Genomic DNA, 27,885 nt, shown 5'->3' with positions numbered 1-27,885 from the left:
TGAGGAAGAGATTGAACAAGTAGTACATAAACCTCTTAGAAGAAAAAAGACCAAAAACAAAGTTGTATTTGATCCTACTTCTGAGAAGATTGTTTGGGAATTAGGGTTGGTGTTTGCAGATGTAAAAGAATTTAGGAAGGCAGTTACTAAATATGCAGTTCAAGAAAAAATCCAGATTGAAAAATATGTGAATGAGCCCAACAGAGTTAGGGTCAGATGCTGCAAAGAGGGTTGTCCATGGTTATTGTTTGCAAGTTTGGACAGTTCTAGTACAAATTTTGTTGTTAGAACATACATCCCTATCCACAAATGCATGACTTCCACTCATAACCATTTGTGCAATTCTAGATATCTGGCTGATAGATACAAAAACAGAGTTACTGAGCAGCCAAATATTAGGATAGTGGATTTTCAGGAGATCATTAGGAAGGAACTGGATATCTATGTTGGAAAGACAACAGTGAGAAGAGCTAGGGATAGAATATTACAAGAGATTAGGGGTGATCATGTTGCTAAGTATGGTAGAATATTTGATTATAGAGATGAGATATTAAGATCTAATCCAGACAGCATTTATGTTGTTAAAGTTGGATTGATCTTCTTATTTTGGAAAGAAGATCTTTGAGGGTTTTATGTGTGCTTTGATGCTTTAAAGAAAGCATTATTTGGAGGTACAAGGAGGTGCATTGCGGATGGATGTTTTCTCAAATGTGTGTAAAGGTTTATTGGTTGCGGTTGCAAGGATGGAAACAACCAAATGTGCCTATTGCTTGGGCGATTGTTGAATATGAGAAGATTTATTGGAGATGGTTTGCTAACTTGAAGAATGACCTTGAACTTGGAGATGGACATGAATTAACACCGATTAGTGACATGCAAAAAACAAAGAAACCTTGTTATTAATATTTTTCTTTTGGATGATGGCAAATGTCTTTTTGCTTTTCTTAGGGACCGACAAAATGGGGTCATGATTTATGAAATGAAGAAACAGTGGTGTCAAACATATTCTTGCTAAGTTACCCGTAGTAGAAGAAAATTATTTTGGATGATGGCAAAGTCAGATTAGGGTCATATTGATGAAATGAAGAAAATGGGCAGAGACTATTTGGATGATCTCATGTATTACAACTTAGATAAATGGTGCAAAAGGTACTTCAAAGAGCACAGCAAGTGTGATTCAGTGGACAACAACATGGCTGAGAGTTTTAACAACTGGATATTGGCTGCAAGATACAAAACAATTATCACAATGCTAGAAGAGATTAGGGTGAAGATGATGAAAAGAATTGGTAAGTTGAGAGAGTTTTCAAATACATGGATCACTGATATATCTTCCATGTCTCTCAAGACTCTACAAGAAAACATTAACAAGTCAATGAAGTGCATTTTGTCTTGGAATGGTGAAAGGGGTTTTGAAATTAAAGATCCTTGGGGCTGTACACATTGTGTTGACATTGTTAGGCAGACCTGTAGTTGCAGATCTTGGCAACTGAAGGGTATACCTTGTTCCCATGCAGTTGCTGCCCTACACTACAAGAGATTAGAGCCAATCCATTATGTAGCTAGCTGCTATAACAAGGATACCTATCTGAGCACATATGCCCATTTTATTCAGCCAATGAACAACATGAATATGTGGCCAATATCAAATAATCCAAGAGTAGAACCACTAGTAATCAGACAGATGCCTGGACGACCAAGCAAAGCTATAAGGAAGGAGGCTCATGGAAGCAAAAACACTGGAAAACTTAGCAGAAGAGGTGCTGTTATGACTTGTAGCCTTTGTCATAACAAAGGCCACAACAAAAGGAGTCCACAAATGATGTCCAACAAACAACAAAGTCAATCAAAGCTAAGTGTCTCAAATTGTTTTTACATAAGTTTGAATATAATCTAACATTCTGTATTTCAATAAACAGGCTAAAACAAATACGGGGAAGGCAAACAAGAGAAGAATGGAACAAGGAGCTGAAAATTGTGGAAGAGCAAATATGAGAAGGATGGAAAATGAAACTGAGACAGCTAGTCAAACTGCTCATACAGCTAGTCAATCACAGGTAAGTGTATCAAATTGTTCTTACATGACCTTGAATATAATCTAACATTTTGTATTACAATAACCAGGCTAGATCAAATAGGGGAAGACAAACAAGGAAAGGATGGAAAATGAAACTGAAAGTAGTGAAAGGGGTGGTGGAAGAGACATTGGAAGAGGGATGCAACAGTAAAATCAAGAGACTGAAGGCACAAGTAGTGGACATGCAAAAAGACCTTATAAAAGGCCAAGGATGGTGGGGGTTGGAGTATTGGTTGATGATGATGGTTGTACTACTCTTAATGTAAGTGCATTAAACTCTTATTGTATGTTTGATCACCTGGTTAATTGGAAAAATTAGTTACTGACCTTTGTGCTTTATTTATACAGCCTGGGATGCCAAATAGAAGGGTCATTGACACTGGTAGAAGAGCTCCTATGAGATCTGATGTGGTTATTGGAGATATTGGTTACACACCACGCAAAGGATTCAGATGGAGGGGCAAACAAACCATTACCAGTAATCGACTTGACCAAATGAGGGGTGAGAAAGTAATCCAAACAAGATCTAAGTTGTTGCTAACAATCAGAGGTCTAAAGTTGCTGCTAACAATCAAAGTCAATGCAGTACATCTAGAAAGGTGTGCCATGGAAATAGTTGGTTTGCAGTTGGATTTTTGGTGTTGCTGCTGCTGCTATTATTTTGACTTGGAGATGTCATTTTGCTACTGGTTTTTTTTTTTTGGTGTTGTTGATGTAAATTTGCTACTCTTAGTTTGGTGTTGCTTCAGTTGGTTTTTTGGTGTTGCTACTAATATTTTGGTGTTACTGATGTACATTTGCTACTATCATTTTGTTGGTACTATTAGGTTGATATATTAAGTATCAAACTCTACAATGTAAAGTTGTTTATGCAACAGTTTATTGAATGAAATGGTCAGTTCCCTTTACTTGATATGTTGCACTTCTTTCATTTAGCATGAATGGAATAGTTTTGGCTGCAAATGATCAGCAATATAACACAAACTAGAACAAAATTCATTAACAAGAATCAAAGAAAATTCAACCCCTTACACAAAACAAAGCAGGTTCCATACACATAATTCAACCCCTTCCACAAAACAAAGAAAGTTCCACCTAAATCTATTATGAAAACAACAACAAAAACACAAAACCAATTACAGATGGCACTTAGATACAACTATGCCAATTTCAACTAAATGATAAAACCTAATAAAAGAAAAATCATAACAACAAATACAATGATAAACTTCCAACTGAAACTATACCAATTGGCCTCCTCATTCTTCATCTTCTTTTTTTCACCTTGTTTTTATTTTTTTATCATTTCAATGATCGTTGATCACCTAATCTTTCTCCTCTTTGATCACCACATCATTTATCTCCTCTTTGATCAACAGATCATGATCATCTTTCTCCTCTGAGATCACTTGATCTTGACAAGAACTCCCTTCTGTCATCACCTCATCATGACACTCATTCTCCACCCATTTCATCTCTTTCTCCATACTTTGGAAATATGCTAATGATTTTTCCAAATCCTTAACTCTATTCGCCAATCTTGAAATAACAAACTTGGATCGCACATCAATCTCATCACGATCCCTCCACCCGAAGAACTTGCATGACTTTTCCTAAAATGGGTAACAAACGAGTCAATTTAACTAAAAAAACAGGGGAAAAAGTTTTAAATGACTAAGTAACATACACGATAGCGTGGGCAAGACCAAAATCTTCTTCCTGGATTATCATTCGACCACGAAGTCTGCATTGTCAGCAAGTCTCCATGTTTGCATCGCACTGTCTCACGCAACATTGGGTCATTCTCATCTTTACAAATGCGATTCAAGCTTGCCCTTGACATGATTTTGCTAAAACCCTAACCAATTTGGAGAAGTAAATTTGAGCAAAATAACAAAGATTACAAGTTAGTAAAGCTAATAAAATAAGGAAATTTCATACCTTTTGAATTAAATTTTTGTTGAGATGGACAGAAATTGAGAAGAAGGTGGGGGCTTCAATGGTGATTTTAGCGTTGAATTTAAATGTGGAAGAAGAGTTTGTTATATAAATTGATTTGGTTTTTTTTAAACAAATTGGGAAACCAAGTGGCGCATTTTGACTGGTCTGTGGAAGTTTTATTGAGCCTTCACACGCTCTTCTTGCGTGCTTCCACGCCTGGTTCGAAATGGGTCAAAAGATGGTATTTATTAAAGTTTGAACATGTCCGGGGGGGGGTCATAGGACATAGGCAAAGTTTAGGTGTCTTATTGAAAAAAGGCACGATGTCGATGTCGATGTTTGATAGAACGGAAAACTATACAGCAATAGCATAATGCAAGTTGTAGAACTTCATCAAACTCAAATGGCGGCAGCAAATCACACGACACTTATGTTTTGTTTTGAAAAATAATGCAAAGAGGAGGAAAAATTTCAGAATTTTTCAATGTCTAAAATATGAGGCAAGGCCTCTGCATTTATAAGAAGTGAAAGGGTGAGATGAGGAGGTGCAATCCAAAAGGGGCCTCTTCCATTTCCCATTCATACCTTTTTAAAAAAATCAACATAATGAACCTCGAAATTGTCTCCGCGCAATCCACTGTCATCGCGCCCCATTCAGCTTTTAAAGTTAAAAGTGTTCATGGCATCAAGGGGAAGAAAACTCACAGCTAGTCACCAACTCTTATCATTTCTTCAATGAAAGATGATTACAAGATACAAAATCGATAAAATTATATTGAAGTTTGTAACGAAAAACTTAACAAAAGGGGATATGATGGGCAACGGAAAGATGACAGTGGTGCAATATACAGAGGGGGTGGGAGGGGTGCATGTGTGCGGGAGTGTTTTAGCTCCGTGGTAGTTCAGATCGATTCCTCTACTAAATTGCTATTACATCGCATTATTTGGCATTTAAAAGTTAATTCTTAATATGTATATGTTTAAACTGCTTCATTGACAAACGTGGGAGGAGCGGCCAAAAGTCTTAAACGATCAAAATATATTTTCCCGAATTTCTTCCTCATCGCAGAGGTCGGTCGGCAACCTTGTTTTGTTTTCTTTAGCTATGCTTTAGCTCTGAATGGCCCAATTTTCAAATTAGTGACATGCATTCAAGTGATGATAAGATCATTATAAAGGGTCTGACCTTCTTTAATTATACGAATTACCTCTGTGAATCTTCTGTTAACTTGAGAAATTAAAGAACTTGAGCAAATATTGGGTGAAATTTACCCTAAATCTCTTAGTCGGTGAGAGAGGAAATGAAGATAGAGAGAGAAAGTAAATAAAAGATATTTTCTGATTAGTCAAACCCAAATCAGTCAATGATGTACATATATTACATTTTTACTAAAAATGAAAAATCAACCGGACAAGGGCCGCGTCCCTTAATAAAGAAAAGGAAAGATGCCCATTAAGCAAAGGCCCGATATATTAGAAATGGAGTTGTTGTCATTGGATACAAAAGAAGTATGGGCTCCAACACCCCCCTTCAAGATGGAGGGTGAGCGCACACCAAGCTTGGCAAAATGAGATAATGAAGTACCCCAGTCAAAGCTTGAGTAAGAATATCAGCAAGTTGCTCAGCAGTAGTAACATGATGAAGAGAAACAACACTAGAATTAAGCACATCCCGAACATAATGGCAATCAACCTCAATGTGTTTAGTTCGCTCATGAAAAATTGGATTACGAGTAATATGGAGAGCAGCTTGGCTGTCACAGTGAATTGGTATAGGGGAAGAGACACATAATCCCATATCAGCCAAAAGTCTTTGTAGCCAAACAACCTCTGCTACCACCTTTTTAAGGGCTCTTTATTTAGCTTCTATTGATGATAATGCCACAGTAGGTTATTTCTTGAACTTCCAGGAGATGGGAGAACCACCAAGCAATATGTAAAAACTAGTGACAGACTTTTTTAAAAGTGGACAGGCAGCCCAATCAGAGTCAGTATAGGCAACAAGAGAAAAGTCATCAGTATTTGTCAATAATATCCCCTGAGCAGGATCATTAAGGAGATACCTGAGGACATGAAGGGCTGCTAACATGTGAAGGACTCTAGGAGAGACCAAAAATTAACTTAAGTATTGTATAGAGAAAGAGATGTTGGGTCTGGTGTGTTGGAGGAAATTGAGTTTTCCAACTAGTCTCCTATAAACTGAAGGATCAGGCAGAGGCTCTCCAATATCCAATAAAAGTTTGAATTAAGGATCTAGGGGAGTAAGAACAGGCTTGGCATCAATACAGTGGAACTCAGAAAGAAGATCAATTGTGTACTTGTTCTGATTAATGATGTAACCAGAAGAAACTGGAGATACCTCGAGCCCAAGAAAATAATGCACTGAACCAAGGTCCTTAATTCTAAATTGGGAGTCCAGAAAGGATTTTAAGGAATTTATCTCAGAATCATCATTTCCTGCTAGTAAAATGTTATCAACATACCCCCCAAGGAAACAATGGATGAACCAGACAACTTTGTGAAGAGTGAACTATCATTCTTATTGGGAGAGTAACCTGTGGAAACAAGGGATTGAGATAGCTTGGCAAACCATTGTCTGGATGCTAGTTTTAGACCATATAAGGATTTCTTTAGTTTGCAAGCAAGTTGAATACCAGGAGAAGGATTGTGAACATCGAGGCCAAGGGAAATTTTCATGTACACCTCTTCATAAAGATCCCTGTGAAGAAAAGAATTATTGACATCCAGTTGATGGACTGTCCAATTGTGCTTGACAACAAGGGTTAACAGATATTTAATGGTGGTAATCTTCATTACAGGGCTGAAAGTCTCATTTTAATCCACTCCCTCAGTTTTTGAATCCCCTCTAATAACCAGTCTTGCCTTAAATCTTTCAATAGAACCATCAGACTTCTGTTTGATTTTGTAAACCCATTTACAAGGAATGACTTTCTTCCAGGGGGCAAGGGGACAATGTATGACTTTCTTCCAGGGGGAAAGTGTTGTTGGTATCTAAAGCAGTAAATTCTTTAAGCATGGCATCCTGCTAAGCAGGATGAGGAGCAGCCTGCTGGTAATGCTGTGGCTTATGAAGGTGCATATCAGAAGAAGTAAACTTAGAATTATTTGAAATGATGGGAGTGACAAAGGAGCAGATGTAGTCATGAAGGTACTTAGGTTAGACGGGTACCCTAGAAGATTGTCTAGTGGGTTGAACAAGCAGTACTGGGGAAGGAGGGAGATGAGGTGCAACTGGAGAAGAAGGAGGAGATGGAAGAGGAATAGGGAAGTATGGGAGAAGATGGTGGAAGAGTGGAAGAAGGGGAAGAGGAGGACTGTGAGGTAGGTGCAAGTGGAGTGGGAGGAGTATATGTAGAAGGTGAAGGTTGTTCAAAACTTGTAGAAAAGATAGGAAAAACAAAAGCAGGGGAGGAGGAGTGATAAGGAAAAATATGTTCATGGAAAATGACATCTCTTGAGAAGAGAATAGAGTGGTTATCTAAATTGAGAAGTTTGTAACCCTTTTTTCCAACTGGATATCCTATAAAAAACAAGGGGATGCTCTAGGTTTAAATTTGTCTGTGCCTACCTTAGGAATAATAGCAAAAAACAGGCAGCCAAAAGTTCTTAAATTGAAATAAGGGGGTGGATTACCATGCAATTTTTTGTAAGGGGAGACATTTTGAAGAACATGTGAAGGAAACTTGTTGATCAAATATTTGGCAGTGAGAACACATTCCCCCTAGTATTCAAGTGGAAGTTTGGACTGAAATAGCAGAGCCCTAGAGGTCTCTAAAAGGTGCTTGTGTTTTCTTTCAACAACACCATTCTGCTGAGGTGTGTGAGGAATAGTAGTTTGATGAACAATGCCAAGAGCAGAGAAAAATGCAGAGGCCTGTGAACTGGAACCAAGTTCAAAGGCATTATCTAATCTGATAGCCTGAATATTAGAGTTGAATTGAGTTTTGATCATTAAGACAAAAGATTTAATAACAGAGAAAGCATTACTTTTTCATGAGAGGAGATGAGTCCAAGTCACTCTAGAAAAATCATCTACAATGGTTAAGAAATACTTGAAACCATTGTAGGTTCTACTGTGATAGGGACCCCATAGGTCAAGGTGAATGAGTTAAAAACAGTGAGTTGTTTTGATAAGGCTATCTGGAAAAGGTAACCTCTGTTGTCTAGCTAGTGGGCAAACAGGACATATAAATGACTGTTTAGAGGAAATTTTATCAGACAAGAATGGACTTAATCTCATCCTATGAAAAGGCATATGCCCAAGTATTTGATGCCAAAACAAATCTGCTTTATTAATAGATGTTGGAGGATTACAAGTAGTAGTGCAAGTGTAATGAATCTGATAGAATTTGAGCTAGAGCATGGTATTTATAGATGGTGTATATAGGAGAAAAGCCATTAGAAGTTGAATGTAGAACATACAAGCCATTTTCTTCTCTACCAAGATCCCACTTAAATTGGATACAACTGAGAGAAGAGTTCTAAATTTTACATCACAATGCACTTATCAACGGTTCGAGGACAAAAATTACATTGAATTCACTACGATGAATTATAAGAACACTTCAAACAAATACTAAAATAATGACAATTTACTTTTACTGTAACCATTAGGTAAATAACAAGATAAGTAGGAAAGTAAAGAGAATGTTATGAAGATATTTCGAAGTCGTGTTGGTTTCTCTACGAATCTATAATCAAGTGTTATCTTTTTGGGGCACAGAAAGCAACAACATAGGTAGCAAAGCTACAAATCATACCTGCAAATGTACCCATTGCCATAGAGTTGTCTTGAGAGTTGCCAGACAGGTTAGATTGTTGAAATAAGGACATGATGTATTGATTTTTATTCCTGTCGAACCTATAAGCCAAAAACTTGGAAGAAGATCTCGAAAGTTTGTCTATTGAAATTCGAATCTACCCTAGACTCGTCAATGAGAGATCCGATTTTCTTTAGAACTTGCGAAAATTGAAATATGAAGTTTGTAACACTGTTCCACTGAGTGACTAGTTTTCTTACAGTATTTACAGACTAAGCTTGACTTCCTATTGTCAAAACTGACCCTTTGAGAGTACCCCTTACTACTGCTGGTGAATGGGGAAGTATGTGAACCATGTGAGGTGGAATTATGGGAACCAGAAGCATGTAAAGTAGACTTAGTAGAGAAAGAAGTTGAGTCTAAGATAAAAGATGATTTAGAAGATTGTATTTCCCTCGACTAGTCACGAAGAAGCCCAGAATTATGTCAACCGGGAATAGGAGACATACGAGAATGTTTTACATTTGAATAAATGAAAAATCAATGAGCTTTGTCCTTCACTACACCGGGTCTCGCCACCTTAACTACAAAAAACGAGGCACCCCTAAGCTCATCCCATAATCTTCTAAGTTTGGTGAAATAACTAGCAGTGTCAGATGAACCTTGTACAACCCCAACAATTTCCCTTTGAACCTGATAGTACCTACTGACATTGGTCTGTCCATACCTATCTTCTAGGTCAAGCCAAATATCCCTAGCAGTCTCACAATGAAGCACACTCTCATCAATGTCTTTGGAGAGTGAATTGCTCAACCATGCGAACGCCATATCATTACACCTAAGCCAGTAATCGAGGATGGGAGAATCATCACTAGGTTTCAGTATTTTCCCATTAACCATGCTTGCTTTGTTTTTAGCAGATAAAGCAATCAATACATTTCTTTTAGGGATCATTTATGCCATCATAACGGATTATCCGATGGATGGACATAGAGAGGGTGTGATAAATCGATAGTGGAGCTCAATTCGGGTAAAACAGTCGTTGTTTGTAGGAAGAAGAGGATACGCTCTCTGTAGCCATTGATAGTGACACAAATCCCACTAAATTGGAAAACTAGGAGTATTGTTCTAAGTTTTTCAAAAAATCGCACTTCAACAAAGGAAAAAACAAACAATGCAAAAATCATCCATTCACAATTATTCAAACAAATACTACAAATTCACATTCTTACAAGCGATTACCATCATATAACACCGTGTAGAATCAAGCAAAAATAAAAAATTAGAGTTTCTACTTTGGTAAGGGGAAAATGGGTCATGAGATTTGTTGCCCTCTTCCTTCAATTTCGAATTAAGAGCCTTTGCTTTTCAACCACAACGCTCTACAATCGAACTAGACGTCAATAAATAACCCAAAACTTGGAAAAAAACTACAAAGAGGTCTCCTAATTGGAAATTATACAAAATGAGAGAATTATTCTTCGAATTGCGGAAATTGTAACATCGATTACTTGGATCGATGCTCTGATACCATGTTAACCTGAGAAATTGAAGAACTTGAATAGATATTTGGTGAACTTTACCCTAAATCTCTAAGTCGGTGAGAGAGGAAATGAAGATAGAGAGAGAAAGTAAATAAAAGATATTTTCGATTAGTCAAACCCAAATCGATCAATGATGTATATATAATACACTAAAAATGAAAAATCAATAGACAAGGGCCGGGTCCCTTAATAAAGAAAAGGAAAGATGACCCATTAAGCAAAGGCCCAATAACTGAAATGGACTGTTGTTGTCGACTGATACGGGGGTTGGAAGTATGGGCTCCAACATCTTCAGAGATTATCATAAATTTAATTACGTCTATTTCCAAGTGCAATTTTCAAACCTTGCATGATAGTTAAAAACTCAGATAAGTTGTACGATTAGAAATATCTCTCGTAAAATCATTGATTCAGTCTCCTCCACGATTCTTAAAAACTTATCCTATCCCATCAATTCTTGCAGGGTTCCCTGTATTTAATTTGAAAGTGCCTTTGTCTAGGGTTCCCATTTCACATTAATTATAAATTTTGAATGATTTTTATCGGTCATGTTAATAATATGATCGTACTCGACGGCTTTTGAAAAGATGTCATTAAAAGGGATAGGGTCATGCTTGCTGTTTAAGAGATTAATTGTTCCTAATTAGTCAAATATATATATGCCAAAACCTGAAAGAGATTAGCCTTGTTACCAGCTCTCTCCGACCATTTTACTTGTCCATGTTTGATTTGGCACACCCCTTAAAAAGTACTACTAATTAATAAAATGACAATTTTACTATTTTACCCTTTAAATATGATAAATTTAATGTTTTGGAAAATGAATAGTACTTAATAATAAAGATAAAATAAGTATAAAATGGTGAATTCTATATTAATTTTCAAAACTAGACAAATAAAAGTGGATATCTATCTTTAGTATATACTAGACAAACAAAAGTAGACGGAGAGAATATTGCCCATCTGTCAATATTTATAAGGTGATTAGCTATTAATTACAGGGAAAGGAACTACTCCTAAATGATAAACCAGTCTTATTCACCGATAATGCGTTAAAATTTGTTGATTCAAATCTCTTACGCGTAATAGCAAAAAAAAAAATTTGAGCATGTACAAAAAAGTCACAAAATATATCTACTTTAGTCCATTAGTTAATTGCATGTCGTTGAAACATCAATAATTCTGTTATGGAGTATGGACAAATGATAAAAGATCACAAGCTTAAGCCTTAAGTAATTATCATTGAGTCTGATCTTCCTGACTTGTATTTTCCTCTTTGAACGTTTTATTAGCAATAATGTCTACACAGCCACATCAGATAACCTACCAAAAAGTTTACACATACGTTCACCAATGATAGGATTATCATAGGGGTTACGTAATTGACGTTGTGACCTTCTTCAATCAAACGAATTACCTCTGTGGAATAACTAGAGATTACTAAAGGTAATTTTCAAACCCTGCATGTTAGCTAAAAGCTCAGATAAATTATACTTATGTTGTATTAGGAATAAAGGCATAGTACACGCCTAGAACTGGTGATGCAGATAATGCGGTATCTGTCTCATAATACACAATTATCCAGTTCCTCTACTATTCCTGACAACTCTTAACTATCCCATGCCAGCTCTTGGGTTTCCTAAAGCAGAATCATCGTTATTTAATATGAAAGTGCCATTGTCTCATTTCAGATTAATTGTAAATTTTGAATGATTGTTATCATTCTTGTTAGCAATCTGATCGTACCCCACGACTTTTGAAAGGCTGTCATTAAAAGAGATAGGGCCATGCTTGCTAGCTGTTGAAGAAAATATGGTTCATAATCAGACACATTTACCAAAATTAGAAACGAATTACTCAAATCAGACTGTTGAAAGGGTGGCATTAAAAGAGATGGGTCATGTTTGCTAGCTATTGAAGAAATTATGGTTCTTAATAAGCCATATTTACCAAAAATAGAAGGAAATTACTCAAATCAGACTTTTCGCTGATCTGTCAATATTTGTAAGGTGACTAATTGTAATAAGGAAAGGATGAAATAATCAACCAGTCTTTATAGCCTGTTTGGCCAAACTTATTTTTCCCCAAAAGTACTTATTTTTTCAATAAGTGCTTATTTGAAAAAAAGTGAGGTGTTTAACCAAGCTTTTGGGAGAAAATAAATGCTTCTGGAGAGTAGCAAAAGTAGTTTGTTAGAAGCTAAAAAAAATACTTTTTTGAAAAGTACTTTTGAGAAAAATACACATAGAAACACTTTTTAAAAAGTTTGGCTAAAACGCTAATTCTTTCTCAAAAGTGCTTTTTTAAATTAATTCGTCAAACATTTCATTGCGCTAAAAATACTTTTTTGAAAAGTACTTAAAAAGAAAAAGTACTTTTTAAAATAAGATGATTTTAGAAGCTTAACCAAACAGGCTATTATTCACCAATGATGCATTATAATTAGTTGATAGTAACCTTCTAATGCCAAAAAGGAGTTGAGCATACGCAAATATATCTACTTCGGTTCATCAGTCAATTGCATGTCCTTGAAATAACGATCATTATGTTATGGACAAAATGATGAAAGATCACAAACTTAAGCCCAAAGTAATCATTGAGTCTGATTTCCCTGACTAGTATTTGAGTCTATATGTGGAAATCCGTACCAATATTGACAAGCTATAGCCTAAAAATGTAATTTCTGGTTACTTCGATACTACAATTAAATTTCCGCTCTTACTTAAGAGACGAATTTGATAAAAAATTCTCAATGACAATTAAATAGTAAAATGTAATTTTTTTTTATTTTAATTGAGGCCTTGAGGGTAGGGAAAGAGGAAATGGGGGAGGAAATTACAAGATGGAGAATCGAACTTTCACCAATAAAGTAAAACTTCAGGTAACCAACTAAGCGATTGCATCAACTAAAATTCACGTAAATGGAAAATCATACTGTTGCATGTGATAGACAAGTTTATATTAAAAATACGGAAAAGGGTCGACTTTGAAAAATAGTGCATCAATGATGAAACGTCCGCTGCTACGTACGTCTCATTAAATAAGTAAACAACTGAAACAACCATACTATTGTTTCGGAGGAGGTGCACCTCATCCGTTCACTTCTACTTATCCACTATATTAAAAATAATTTTTATTTTTACTTATCCACTTTAATATATCAAGAAAAAGAAATCGTATTTCTTTTTCATGTTTTACCCTTAAATTAACTGTTCATTTCCCAAATCATTTCCCAGGTCCATTGAGACTATACACCAATCTGAATATTGTGATTAAATATGCACTTCATTATTATTTCTCTAGTGGGCGCAAAATTTATTATGGATAAGTAAAAATAAACAAAGGGAATATTTAATTATGTTAAAGTCTTTATACAGTCTTTTGGACAGATAAAATTAAGTGTTTGAATGAGCGAAAATGCATAAAAGCTTACGTTTAGGTTTATGAAACCATAACGTACAATGACTTAAACGTTCTAACGTAAGAATTTGTTAAAATTTAGGGACTATTGAGAGACAATTGAAGATTTTCACATTTAGGAAATTTAGGGTACGTATCTTTATCATTCCTGGCATGTGCTGAATAATAGTTTCAGATACAGGCTAGAAATCGTTCCACATTTCGGATCATTGTACCCTTAGAATAAGTAAGGAAATACTTGAAATGAGTTATACCCAGTATTAAAGAGAGGTCGAGGATCAGAGTAAATGATTAGTAGTAGTTGAGCATTTTCTCTCTTCATAGCTGTAGAGCAGGGCTCTAATATGAAGTATCTATCTGTTCTTTGATAGGTATTATTATTACTATTATTACTATTCTGCTAGTATTATCTAGCGCTTCGATTTTATTACCACTGTTGTTTCTTTTTACCTTTAGCTATATTCAATATTTGTATTGTTAGTAGCTTTCTTTTAAAATATTTTTATCATAGCCTTATTCTTGCATTTTTTTCAAACCACTTTCTGAAAACACGATTTTCTTAAGCCGAGGGTCTATCGGTAACAACCTTTCTACCCCACAAAGGTAAGGTTAAGGTTTGCGTACACCCCACCCTCCCAGAACCACTTGTAGGAATATACTGGATATGTTGTTGTTGCATTTAGAACTTAGATAAATAAGAATATGCAAAATACATAACAAGATTTTTAAAAAGGGATAAACTTAGAATGATTTAAAAAATAATCTCGAGAAAAGTTTTGTCAAGTCTAAAATTTTATTTAAGTGAAAAAGAATTAAGTCCTATTTGGGCACCGGCAACATAGTATTAAAACGAAAAAAATTCTTTCAATTTTCCATTAAGGTTCAACAAATATAATAGGCATCAAGAAATATCTTTGCAGTAGTTGAAAAGGTGAAATTATGCAACCAACGACTACTACAACAGAACTGATTGTTTTGACTCAAACTTGAAATATATAAGCCATTTAATTTTCTCTCGAAGATTTACAAATATGGTCTATGATCAACAAAATTGTTGGTGTGGTTTTTTATGGTTCCTCACCTGGTGTCCGATACTTGTATTGTGGCCCGATGAATATAATTAGGAATTCGTGCTGGGAATTAGACCCTCTGTGGGTTAAAACGCCCCCTAATAAAAGTGATTTCATACATAGAGCTCGAAATCGAGATCTTTAATTAAGAGTGAATGCGTACTTATGGTTGATGTTGGGTGAGAATCTTTTAAAATGTTTTGGAACATTTAACCAGAAACTTTGATGTGCATAATGAGGATTTACTAAGGCCTTCTCAAAGCTTAAGTTTTAACCTTTAAATGCGAGGTTGACACGATCTGGTGGCTTTTTCCACTTTGTTTTTAGACATGGATAAGACGAAAATAAAACTACTTTTCATTTGGACATTTTGCTTTTTTGAATTAGAAAATTTGTATCACCAAAGAATGCGTTTACATTGTTCTCTTTATAAAATTCCTGAGAGTTTCACCAAAAGAAAAGCGAAGAAATTCACACTTAAAATTTTTAGACGGTATGACAATTTAGGAACACTAATTATATTTTATCGACACTTTCAAATAATTACACTACATAATAAGACTTTTCATTTTTGCAATAACTTAAGGGAATAAAGTGTATCCTTTGATTCTAGGCATTAATTTTGATAAATTGTATCCCTCTTTCTTTCTTTCTCAACCACAAGTATTTGTTAACCATTTCAGCTTCCACATGGTTTTAAAACCCATATCTGGAAATATTTGTAAGAAATCTGAAATTTCTAAAAATTGTAATTGGGTTTTATATGAAAACACTGATTGGAAATTAAGATTTGATTATCTATTGATTTCAGAACTATAAAATGAATAAGATCTCTAAGCCTAAAAGAGATACCACATCAGAAACTTAAACCTCTTAATAAACTAAACAAATTTCTTTGGATAGTTGCTCTCAACACGCTACCTATTATGCTATTCAAAAGAATGATAATTCGTTTTTCAGAATCTGAAAAGAATATATCTTGTAAAAATATCAATAAATAGGAACTATCTGAAAGCTCCTATGGAATGTTGCGTCCAAACCTAATTCATAGTTATATTTTGATTGATTTTATTTTTTGATTGGGCTTTTTATGGTTTTTTTCACACTTATGTTTTTATTTTTAATAATACTTACTAGATTTTGGACTATACCTGTCAAGGGGCAGGTAGTCTAGAAAAATTTTGCTCGGAAAGATCGTGGGGTAAATGGTTTCAGCCAAGCTAGGTAATCCGCAAATTTGATAAAACTACTATAGTATAAACTCTATTGAATGTAATTAAACTTATAACTTATAAAGAAATAAATTTAACCCAAACTTTAAACAATAAATTAGTACAAACACAAATTTAAGACCAGTGACAAATGTTGACTGTATCCAACAATTAGAAATTTTCAAAAAAGAACGACCGTTAGATTGGGTAAGTTAATCGGAAAGAACCCAAGAATTTCTTATCGGGCTAAATCAATCTCCATGATTACCCATCTCATTAAGCATTAAATTAGCTATTGGAATTTGCAATTTGGAGTACAAACTACAAAGCATGATCAAGATTAAAATAATTTGGATATCAATAGAAATAAACTATAGTATTTATGAAATTTGTAAATGAACAAAACATGCATGATTCACAAATGACTAAAGGAAGAGAAGTTGTCATCCTAAATGGACATTCTTATTTCATATATCTTTGAAGGATTTGCACTAACAACAAAGTTGAACTATTGTCATATATTTCCTCCTCCTTCTTCCAGAAGATATATGAAAGCCCCTAAAAGAGATTAAGGGTCCATTTGGCTTAGCTTAATAAAAACAACAACTTATAAGCTGAAAACAACTTATAAGCCAAAAAAAAAAAAAAAACCCCAACTTATTTTTTTGGGCTTATTTTAAAGACGAAAATGACTTATAAATTTGGCCAAACCAAACAAAAAAAAATAAAAGCAACTTATAAGCTAAGCCAAACGGGCTCTAATAAACACGGAAATGAAGGAAAATATTCCAATTCACATATATGAGGTAATAATGTTTTAAAAAGAGATATTATTGAAAAATATTAATCCCATCGTTTCAAATTTTTAGTCTTAGTTTGACTTGGTACACAAATTTAAGAAAGTGAAAAAGAATCTTGTGGTCTTTAACTAAATATATGTATAATGTAACAAGGGATATGCCCTTTAATCTATTGGTCTTAGACATGGCATGAGGGATGTTGAAATTAAAAATTTGCAAAATTAGAAAAGAGGAACTATTTTTTAAACAGACTAAAAAAAAAAAGTAAGACAAACAAACTAAAAAAGACAGTACCAAAATACACAAATAACACTTTTTCACTATGCATAGGTGATGGTTTATGTAGACTAAATTATTCTATTACTATATACTCCTACCAATAGTTGCATTTTTTAAAAATCTTTTCTTATTTGTTTTCCAATAGAATAGAACTTGATCAAGCATCAATTAACACCTAGAAATTAGGAAAAGCTATTAATTATATCAACTGTAAAAGCTCTTTACATAATTTATTATCCTAATACTTATAGTATAATTCACTCCAAACCCCAAAGTCGAATGAATCCAGTAAAGATTGGACCCGAACATCTACTTGCCAGCCCAATACAAATATAGTGATCAGCCTTTGCTACAGACTTTATTAGCAACCGATGCACTTAAAATTTTCATTTCTTTATCTCCACTTATTCTTAAGATGATCACTTTCACGATTCATGAATATTGTTTAACGATCTTGAGGACACACTGAGTAACTATTGCTTTACGTCAGGTGCTCTTATTTTGTGAGCATTGGGAGGAAAGGCACAAAATTGTCCCTTATCATTTGAGTGTAAATTTAAAATGATTCTTATATATTTGAAAAGTCCTTTTGATTTGCAAATTTCTCGAGAATACATTGTTATCATAGGTCTATCCTTTAAACAAATGGCTTGCTTAAATTTTGAACAAACTTTAGACAATAAGATAAGATATACACTTAGATATAGAGATATATACTTAAATGCATTTATGCAAATTTTAGCTTGGACGACTTTATCGAAACATATCACACAAATTAGGAAATATGATGCTAAAATTTTGTTTAATTATATACCCACCTTCCACTATATTTCTGGATATCTCATATACTAAATAAGCACAATGTCATATAAATTTAAATTTAATGTTTTTGAATTTTACGTTCCTCTATCTTAACAAGTTGAAGTAATAGAAAGAAGAATATATATATATATATATATATATATATATATATATATATATATATATATATATATATATATATATATATAAAACTCAAAATTTAAAAGTAATAAATGTAACTAAGGAAGCATACTTTGTGTCATATTTTTCTCTGTCGTATAATTAATTTAATGTAGTGACATCTTAATCATAGAACATACTATTCGTTGTATAAGCTTCCTTAAGATTGTAAATGATAAATACGTAGATGGATTGTGGTTTGCTCCTCTAATTGTGCCAGCTTTCTCTTGGTATTTTTCTTAACTTTGTCTATTAATCTTTCTAGCTTTGATTTTGTGTGATAGCTTCTCATAGTTCATGTTTTCAGGTTCATTTCTATGTCTTATATGCACATGTTTGTTGTTTGTATACTATATGTGCCCATCAGTTATGCAATCAGTAAACCTGCGAGCTTTAAATATGTAGCGTTGTCTACATCCATATTTGAGCATCACAATTTAGCCTCAAAACGGATATATAATTTTGCGAATATATCATTGTATTGTTGTCATATGCTTGAATTATTATGATGTAAGGACGTACTGTCGAATAGTAAGTATGTGCTTGAGGCTATAGAATTTTCTGGAAGGAATCCTCTTTTTATCTTCAAAACTAGCATAAAAATATTGTCAAATGGTTATATTCGATCTAATGTGTGCCTAACATTATAGCCATACTATAGGACTTATTGTACATATTTTGTTGTTGTTGATTGTAACATATAAAAGAAATCAGCTACTGTGAATCCATAGATAATTCAGAAAAATCTGGTGTTTTGACCAAAAAGCAGTTGTGTACAATATTTTCACTCGACACATATATGTGTATGTGCCTGCTCAAAGTCGTATGTGTTTATTTTTTCTATCACATATTCTCTTTGTCTAATCTAGTCTTCGACAAATTTTAGAGATTGGTTCGACCCCTTCTTCTGCCACTAGTAAATATATATGTTAACACTTATATGCTAAAATTTAAAAAGAATGACAACACTAATATCTAATACTTTTTTCAATTTTTTTTTGTTGTACTATCTTTGGAATTTCCTAAGGACTCGCCTTCACCTTTACATGATAAATTTTGTCATTATGGCATCTAAATTCAAGAAAATCATGTCTAAGACATTGATAAAATCAACGTCATCATAAAGCATTGCATTGCAAGTGAAGCAAGTGATCCATTGCTCCATGTGTTATCCCATGAGCACTAACAATTCAAAATAACAAATAAACTACTAAAAATAAAGTAAAATTTTCTCAGGAAAAAAAAAAAAACATACCAAAGATTTCGCAGAGTCTTGTGTCGTGCATCAGTATCAATAACAGTGGAGCAGGGATCCTGAAGATAGGGGTATGATTAATTTTGTGATTGAGAAAACTAAGAAAAAATTAGACTACAAAATTGAAATATCCACTTATCCAATCATATATTACGTTAAAAAAAAAAAAAAAGCATAATTTTCCTCTTGAGACTCATGATCTGATATCTCCATCCACTTATCAAATCATATTCTAAGTTTAAAAAATTCATAATCATTAATTTCTCTTCAAAAGTCAAGTTTCAGAGTAACACTTAGCCAGATTACTTGAATAATCCTACAACAAAATATTTTAAACTCTTCAACATGAAAAGAAAGACAAACTAGATCTGAATAAGAAAGCAAGAATACTTACAATCTTCAGCGTCAACAAATGACTAATGATCGAATATCTAGCAATATCTCCTTTACACCATGTCTCCCACCTTGATATGATCCGACTTGGCACTCCTCATTTCAAGACTTACATCCAAGGCCAAGATATGGAACTTCAAGCTCTACAAGCGGCATGGGTGATAAGGATGGCGTTAAAGGCCTTTGGAGGCCCATACAAGCCCCACAGTGAGGCCTATGATGTGTGGGAGGTGGCTTGGGCGAGGCTTGAAGATAAGGCTACAAGAAAGAAGGCCGCCACTCAAAGTGGCTAGAAGTGCAAAAAGGACAGAAATGCAAAAGTGGCCAAACATGCAAGGACGGAACATACATGCAAATGGTCGCAATTGCAAGCTTTGAGGATGGAATGATGGCTATTTGTGCAAGGGAGAGACATACTAGCCAAACAAGCCAACATCCAACTAGCCAAACAAGGCCCTTGCCTCATTAATGGCATTTTTGTAATAATTTAGTCTTCTTTAGTCTAGGTGTATAAATACTAGACTTAGCCATTTTCTTCACTTAGATTTTGATGATGAATATTTGAGAGATACTTATATTTTGAGTGATAGATTGTTAGCTAGATTCTAGGGCTATTTTAGTCAATATGATGGTGGAATCCATTGTTGGTTTGTAAACCTTTTATGTCTATTGATATTCATGAAGAGATTGCCATTTGTGGATTCAAATTGAATCTCTCGCCTTCAGTGTCAAATAGTAGTGGTTCTTTTAGGATTAAATTCAATTGGAAGGGTCTAAGTTTAATATACTTAGGCTTATCCATAAATTCGCCCTAATTGGTTCTTACTTTTATCCTCTATTCCTCATCCCCTTTTCTTCTTATCTTTAAATTACTCGTTTTGGATTGAATTGGTTCTTCCCCAATTCAATTCGTATCATTTGGTATCAGAGCATAGGCTAAGAGATTGTTCCTACAATTTCTAATCCTAGGCTTAAGATCTGAAAATATTTCTAATCCTAGGCTTAAGATCTGAAAATTACAAAAAAAAAAAAAAAAAAAATTGAAAATTTGTCTTGTGTTGTGATTTGAGTGGATTTGTTGATAGATTTGAGTTCCTAGAGGTCAAATCTACTTGGATTCGAAGTTTGAAGGTGTTGGACAAGTTTTGAGAAAATCACCATTGATGACCTTCAAGCTTTTGAAGAACACAAAGTGGGTCTTGATGAATTAGGGTGCAATTGATTTCAATTTGGAGTGGGCTTTGTTCTCTAGGTTGAAGGGAAGCTAGATCCGAAATTTGGCATCAATTGGAGTTGAAAATTTGAATTGTTCTTGGTGATCATAAGGATCTTCATATATTCATCTTGATGAAGAAGCCAAAAAGGGGTGTTTGATCCAAAATTTTTCATCCAAAGTTGTGAAAATGTGTTATAAGACCCAAAAGAGGAAATTACTAGGTTAAGTGGGCCCAAGGAAATCTCAAAATTTGGAAAAAGTTGCACAAAAATCGAAGAGGAATAAAAAAATTTCCGTAACTCACTGTCACAACTTGCAACACAGATGCAGGTCGCATGACATATTTGCCGGACCTCACACCAACTCAAAAAGTTACCTACGCATATTCTCTACACCGCCTACGATGGACTGTAAGTTGATATTGGTGGCCGCATGTTGCACCTGCGAAGCTACAGTTGGTTCGTAGATTGTGCCGGGAAAAGTGAAAATCAGGTTTTTGATTCAATTCTCATTCCATTTCAATTTCTTCTCATTTATTTGATTCTCCTAGCTAATTAACACTAGTAACTGACCTTACGTAGTTGTTGATTAGTTCTTGAGTCCCATTTCTTTCATGCTAATTCTTTTCAAGCTTTTCTCATTTAAACCTCGTTGAATCTTCTTGGCTCAATTCCTTTTGCTTTATTGAGTTATCTGTCTTTCGATTAACAAGAATCTATTCCTCCAAAAAGGTTAGCAATCTTGTGAATTGATTTGGATTGAAAGGGGTTCTTGACCAACCTTGGAAGAAGCTTAGGTTGAGAGGTAAGCTTGAGTGCAAATACGAGTGACGTGAAGAACCTTTGCTACTAATCTTGTTTACTCGTTTTGTAGGTACTCGAAGAGGAGACATAAGGGGAACAAGAGATAAGGATGTCATCCATAGCTTTCGAGTCTTGTAGAGATGATTATGAAGGTTATACCTCTAGCAATGGAGGGTATGACTATGAGGGTGACGGAGGCTATGAGGGAGTTGATGATAGGTATGACTATGATGGTGGGCATCACTATTCTTATAATGAATATGATGATGATGGTGCTCATAGATCGAATGAAGAATATGGTCGATATGATCATAACAGGTATGAGGGTGAAGAATACACTCCGAGGGCAATTGTGAGGCAACACCTCATGAGGCTTATGAAAAAGAAGGAGTAGATGAGTATGAAGAAGAGTCCTATGGTGGATATGATCTTGAAGAGTCTCATTCTACACACCATGAACATGGAGGTGAGTTGAGGTATGCTCCTTCCTCACACTTTCGATATGAACCACTCGGTGAGAACTTGCAAGAATGGGAAGAATGTGGTGAAGATGAACCTATTGGCTATGCACTTCATGGTGAGTATGCTTGTGAAGATAATGGGATTGCATATAATTCTTATGAGGGGACTTCTAATAGATATTCACATGCATCGCCTTGTAATACTTTTTATTCCAAGCAAAATGGTATAAGTGTGTGGATTGGTCCGAGTAGGAGTAGTCCGAGGACAAGAAGAGATTATACATTTCCTAATCTAAGAAACACAATGAAGTATGATTCTTACCCTAAGCCGAAGGTGCCATGTTCTCAATATGGTTATGGTGTGGAGGGTAGGAGGAGAGAAGTGTTGACGAGAGCTGACCAACTTGTTGGTTATGGAAGTTCTTGTGGCGACTACTCAAGTCCGAAATCTTATCCTAGTCCAAAGGTTATCAAGGAAGTCAGATTCAAGAGATAGGAGATAGGCCATCCATAGCAAGTTCATTGGCTATGATCTCGAATCAATTGTCAGGCTTGACATCAACGGTGGAAAGTATGAGCGGGAAGTTGAGTGGTATAAATGAACGGATGGAACGCTCACGCAAGGCACAATGAATGAAGATGGAGAAGTCTAAGCCTTGTGAAGCGACAGAGGAGAGTGAAGCGGAGGGTTCCCTTAACCCTTCCAAAGATGTACTTGACACTTGCCCTAACTCCCATGAATTTGAGAGAGAAAAGATTGAGAAGAGTAAGGGAGTGAACAGTGATAACTCTAGAGTGAAAAAATGAGAGGTTGTGAGGAGTGATGTGAGGGTGTTGTCACAACCCCATTCTAACCCTTGTGACTTTTCTTTCTTCTCTAGTTGTTTGAAAAATGGTGCAGGTATTCTTGAAAGCAAACCGAATGTTAAGCCTTAAACTTTGAAAGTTCATGAGATAGTTGAGAGCTTCCCGAAGGAGCAAATGGACTCCCAAGTTGAAAAAACGAGGTAAAGAAGATGTTATGTGCGAACTTCAAGGTAAAATAGCTAATCTTAACACCACAAATGATGTGATTGACCATGTTGTTGAAGTGAGTGTAAATGATAGCTTGTCCTTAATTGAGCTTAATGAGTCTTTTCCTTGTGATGAACTTAGTGCTATAATGACAATTGACAATGTAGTTGAAGTGGATGATCCAACACTAGTTGATCCTATTGATGACTACCTTGACTCTTCTTTTGAGTTCAAGTTGTGTCCACCTAGTGTTGATCCTCTTGATATGCATGTTAGTACATTGTCATGTGAAATGTTAGGACACCAACTAGTTGATCCTAGCGATGACAGAATTGATTCTTCTAGCAAGATCGATTTGTGTCCAACTACTGTGGATACTTATTTTGATCAATTTGCTTGGCATGATAATCCACTATTTGAGAAACGTTGTGACGTGCTTAACGAGCCTCAATTAGTGATGATATTGATCATGTGAGTAGTCATGTACCTAGTAGGATGCTTGGTAATGTTGCCAATGTAGTGTCCTTTGGAGACCACAAGGTATTTAGTAACCCACTATGGGATAATGATGGGCTTGGTCTTGATGACAAGCATGGGGTGGTTGAAGTTGTTGACACCATTCCCGATGACGAAAAGTCCTTTTTGAGGGTTTGTGACCCACTTGATGGACCAACGTCGAATTTTAGAATGGTTTCCGAAAGTGAAGAGTGCTCTTTAAAGAAAGGGAGTGACTTACATGAACAAGAGCACACTTCTTGGAAAGACTATGCTAGATCTCCTAACCTAAGGGATGGGGAGATGCTATTTCTAGCTTGGCGTAGGTTAGATAACCCTTTCCCTTGTGATAGAAACCTTCCCTTGAAGGGAAATGACATGATAGTTGGGGAATGATGTTTGAAAAAGAAGGTGAAACTTGTTTGCAAATTGTCACGTCTTCCATGAGTGTTCCAAATAGTAGTGGCTTGCTTGAACTTGTGCTTGAACCCCATAATGAGTCTATACTTGAGGTCACTTTAGTTGAAAAAGTTGTTTTGTGTGACACCTTTCTTTATTACCTATTTGCCTATGATGAACTTTGGGATGATGCTCATGTGTATGTTTTGGGTGCATCTTATATGAAGGGAGACTCTTATAGGGTAAATGATTGTGTCCTTGACCATACTAGGTGGGTAATCTATCTATTTGATCCGGGTGACACCTTGTGTGATTTGAGAGCACTATCTTGAGAGAGTCCTTGTTTGGACATTGTGCTACATGTCAAATAGAACTAATGTCGAGTTGCATACTTCGTATTTTGAATCCATTAGTTTTATTACTCTATCCTTATGTCATGAACCTTGGAGGAATAAACTTCTTGATACCTCATGTGTGCAAATATTAGTCATGATTGTCATAGATGTGTGGTTGTACCACATGTTTGTTCATCCTTGGCATGAATATGTGATTATTGCTTTGTGTGCTAACCGTCAATCCTTGAGGAGTATGTTTTTGTATGTCTTCCCTTGGGTTTTGCTAGGTTTGGATTCGAGCACGAATCCTTTTGAGAAGGGGAGGATAATATGATCCTACTTGGCACACCACATTTCAAGACTTACATCCAAGGCTAAGATATAAAATTTCAAGCTCTACAAGCGGCATAGGTGATAAGGATGGCGTTGAAGGCCTTTGGAGGCCCATACAAGCCCCACAATGAGGCCTATGATGTGTGGGAGGTGGCTTGGGTGAGGCTTGAAGATAAGGCTACAAGAAAGAAGGCCGACACTCAAAGTGGCTAGAAGCGCAAAAAAGACAGAAATGCAAAAGTGGCCAAACATGCAAGGATGGGACATATATGCAAATGGTCGCAATTGCAAGCTTTGAGGATGAAATGATGGCTATTTGTGCAAGGGAGAGACATTTCGGATTCCAAGCCAACATCCAACTAGCCAAACAAGGCCCTTGCCTCATTAATGACATTTTTGAAATAATTTAGTCTTCTTTAGTCTAGGAAATATAAATACTTAACTTAGCCATTTTCTTTACTTAGATTTTGATGATGAATATTTGAGAGATAATCATATTTTGAGTGATAGATTGTTAGGTAGATTCTAGGGCTATTTTAGTCAATATGATGGTGGAATCCATTGTTGGTTTGTGAACCTTTTATGTCTATTGATATTCATGAAGAGATTGCCATTTGTGGATTCAAATTGAATCTCTTGCCTTGAGTGTCAAATAGTAGTGGTTCCTTTAGGATCGGATTTAATTGGAAGGGTCTAAGTTTAGTATACTTAGGTTTGTCCATAAATTCGCCCTAATTGGGTCTTGCTTTTATCCTCTATTCTTCATCCCCTTTTCTTCGTATCTTTAAATTTCGCGTTTTGGATTGAATTGGTTCTTCCCCAATTCGATTTGTATCACACCTGATGTTGTTGTTAGATTAGAATATTTTTTTAAACTTTTTTATCACTAATTCTTTTGTTCATGGATTCAACAAAAGACGCGGATTTTTCATAAACCTTTCCATCTGATCTCAAAATGTATTTGTTGTTTTTCTACTTGTTTCTTCCACCATTTGAATAATAAGATACTTTTTATCAGAAAAATCTGGTGTTTTGACAGAAAAGCAGTAGTATACAACATTTTCACTCGACGTATATATATCTTTATGTGCCTGCTTAGAGTCGTATGTGTCTTTATTTTTTCTATCACATATTCTCTCTGTTAATCTTGTCTTCGGCAAATTTTAGAGACTGGTTCGGCCCCTTCTTCTGCCACTAGTAAATATATATGTTAGCACTCATATGCTGAAATTTGAAAAGAATGACAACACTAATATTAATACTTTTTTCAATTTTTTGTGTTGTACTGTCTCTAGAATTTCCTAAGGACTCGTCTTCACCTTTACATGGTAAATCCTATCATTACGGCATCTAGATTCGAGGATATCATGTCTAAGACATCAGTAAAAACCAACATCATCATAAAGCATTGCATTGCAAGTGAAGCAAATGCTCTCCATCTCTCCATGTGTCATCCCGTGGGTGCTAACAATTCAAAAGTAACTACTAAAAAATAATGTAAAGTTTTCTCAGAAAAAATAATCAAAGGTTTCGCAAAGTCTTGTATCGTGCATCAATATCAATAACAGTGGGGCAAGGATCCTGAAGATAAGGGTATGATCGATTTTGTGATTGAGAAAAACTAACATTTAGACAACAAAATTGAAGTATCCACTTATCAAATCATATTTTAAGTTAAAAAAAATACATAATTTCCTCTTGAGACTCATGATTTGATATCTCCATTCATTTATCAAATCATATTTTAAGTTTAAAAAATCCATAATCATTAAAGTCTCTTCAAAAGTCCCGATTCCATCCAGTTTCAGAGTAACACTTGGCTACTGTTAGATTTCTCCAACTTAGTACATGATCAATCGTCTCTTCCGTTAAGCTAGCTAATTTACTAGAATAATCCTACAACAAAATATTTTAAACTCTTTAACATGAAAAAAATAAATTAGATCTGATTAAGAAAGCAAGAATACTTACAATCTTCAGCGGCAACAAATGAGTAATGGTCGAGTATGTAGCAATATCTCCTTCACACCATGCCTCCCACCCAATGTCGATGTTAGCTTAGAATATTTTTTTAAAACTTTTTGATCACTAATTCTTTCATTCATGGATTCAACAGAAGACACAGGTTTTTCATAAACCTTTCCATCTGATCTCAAAGTATATTTCGTTCTTTTTCTACTTGTTTCTTCCACCACTTGAATAATAAGATACTTTTTTGCAGAAAAATCTGGTGTTTTGACAGAAAACCAGTTGTATACAACATTTTCACTCGACGTATATATCTTTATGTGCCTGCTTAGAGTCGTATGTGTCTTTATTTTTTCTATCACATATTCTCTTTGTTAATCTTTTCTTCGTCAAATTTTAGAGACTAGTTCAGCCCCTTCTTCTGTCACTAGTAAATATATATGTTACCACTCATATGCTGAAATTTAAAAAGAATGAAAACAGTAATATATAATATTTTTTTTTAATTTTTTGTGTTGTACAGTCTCTGCAATTTCCTAAGGATTCGTCTTCACCTTTACATGATAAATCCTATTAGTACGGCATCTAGATTCCAGGAAATCATGACTAAGACATCGGTAAAAACCAACGTCATCATAAATCATTCTATTGCAAGTGAAATAGATGCTCTCTATCGCTCCATGCATCATCCCGTGGATGCTAACAATCCATCGCTCACAGCGTTATCCCGTGGGTGCTAACAATTCAAATATAACAAATAAACTACTAAAAAATAACGTAAAGTTTTCTCATGAAAAAAAAAACCACACAAAAAGTTTCGCAGAGTCTTGTACTGTGTATCAGTATCAATAACAGTGGGGCAAGGATCCTGAAGATAGGGGTATGATCGATTTTGTGATTGAAAATAACTAAGAAAAATTTAGATAACAAAACTGAATATCCACATATCAAATCATATTTTAAGTTAAAAAAAAGTACATAATTTTTTCTTGAGACTCATGATTTGACATCTCCATCCACTTATCAAATCATATTAAGTTTAAAAAATTTATAATCATTAAAGTCTTTTCAAAAGTCTTGATTCCATCCAGTTTCAGAGTAATACTTGG

At 34.9% G+C, this 27,885-nt stretch overlaps 3 protein-coding genes across 3 annotated transcripts; 2 read left to right on the top strand and 1 right to left on the bottom strand.

Annotated features, from left to right (window-relative positions):
• Positions 1-1,090: 1,090 nt before the first annotated feature.
• On the top strand, positions 1,091-1,924 carry LOC132038317 (uncharacterized). Its single transcript, XM_059428998.1, has 2 exons — positions 1,091-1,760; positions 1,920-1,924. The coding sequence occupies exons 1-2, from the start codon at positions 1,091-1,093 to the stop codon at positions 1,922-1,924; spliced, it is 675 nt and encodes a 224-aa protein (XP_059284981.1).
• Positions 1,924-2,601, top strand: LOC132037819 (uncharacterized). The gene is made up of 3 exons (XM_059428453.1): positions 1,924-2,057; positions 2,125-2,339; positions 2,426-2,601. The coding sequence occupies exons 1-3, from the start codon at positions 1,956-1,958 to the stop codon at positions 2,475-2,477; spliced, it is 369 nt and encodes a 122-aa protein (XP_059284436.1). The 5' UTR covers positions 1,924-1,955; the 3' UTR covers positions 2,478-2,601.
• An 801-nt stretch (positions 2,602-3,402) lies between these two features.
• On the bottom strand, positions 3,403-4,208 carry LOC132038316 (uncharacterized). Its single transcript, XM_059428997.1, has 2 exons — positions 3,765-4,208; positions 3,403-3,690 (listed from the first exon to the last, which is right to left on the bottom strand). The coding sequence occupies exons 1-2, from the start codon at positions 3,918-3,920 to the stop codon at positions 3,403-3,405; spliced, it is 444 nt and encodes a 147-aa protein (XP_059284980.1). The 5' UTR covers positions 3,921-4,208.
• Between the last annotated feature and the right edge of the window lie 23,677 nt (positions 4,209-27,885).

This window comes from Lycium ferocissimum, chromosome 11, assembly GCF_029784015.1.
Source record: "Lycium ferocissimum isolate CSIRO_LF1 chromosome 11, AGI_CSIRO_Lferr_CH_V1, whole genome shotgun sequence".
In the NCBI taxonomy this organism is placed as follows: domain Eukaryota; kingdom Viridiplantae; phylum Streptophyta; class Magnoliopsida; order Solanales; family Solanaceae; genus Lycium; species Lycium ferocissimum.
This window is presented reverse-complemented; position numbering and strand designations above follow the sequence as displayed.

What these genes read in the sequence shown, in the direction of transcription:
- LOC132038316 (XM_059428997.1), bottom strand. Translation starts at nt 3,920, where the DNA reads ATGTCAAGGGCAAGCTTGAATCGCATTTGTAAAGATGAGAATGACCCA. An exon ending in GGTCTTGCCCACGCTATCGT is followed by an intron (nt 3,691 to 3,764) that starts GTATGTTACTTA and finishes TACCCATTTTAG; the next exon opens with GAAAAGTCATGCAAGTTCTT.
- LOC132037819 (XM_059428453.1), top strand. Translation starts at nt 1,956, where the DNA reads ATGGAACAAGGAGCTGAAAATTGTGGAAGAGCAAATATGAGAAGGATG. An exon ending in ATACAGCTAGTCAATCACAG is followed by an intron (nt 2,058 to 2,124) that starts GTAAGTGTATCA and finishes TACAATAACCAG; the next exon opens with GCTAGATCAAATAGGGGAAG. An exon ending in ATGGTTGTACTACTCTTAAT is followed by an intron (nt 2,340 to 2,425) that starts GTAAGTGCATTA and finishes TTATTTATACAG; the next exon opens with CCTGGGATGCCAAATAGAAG.
- LOC132038317 (XM_059428998.1), top strand. Translation starts at nt 1,091, where the DNA reads ATGGGCAGAGACTATTTGGATGATCTCATGTATTACAACTTAGATAAA.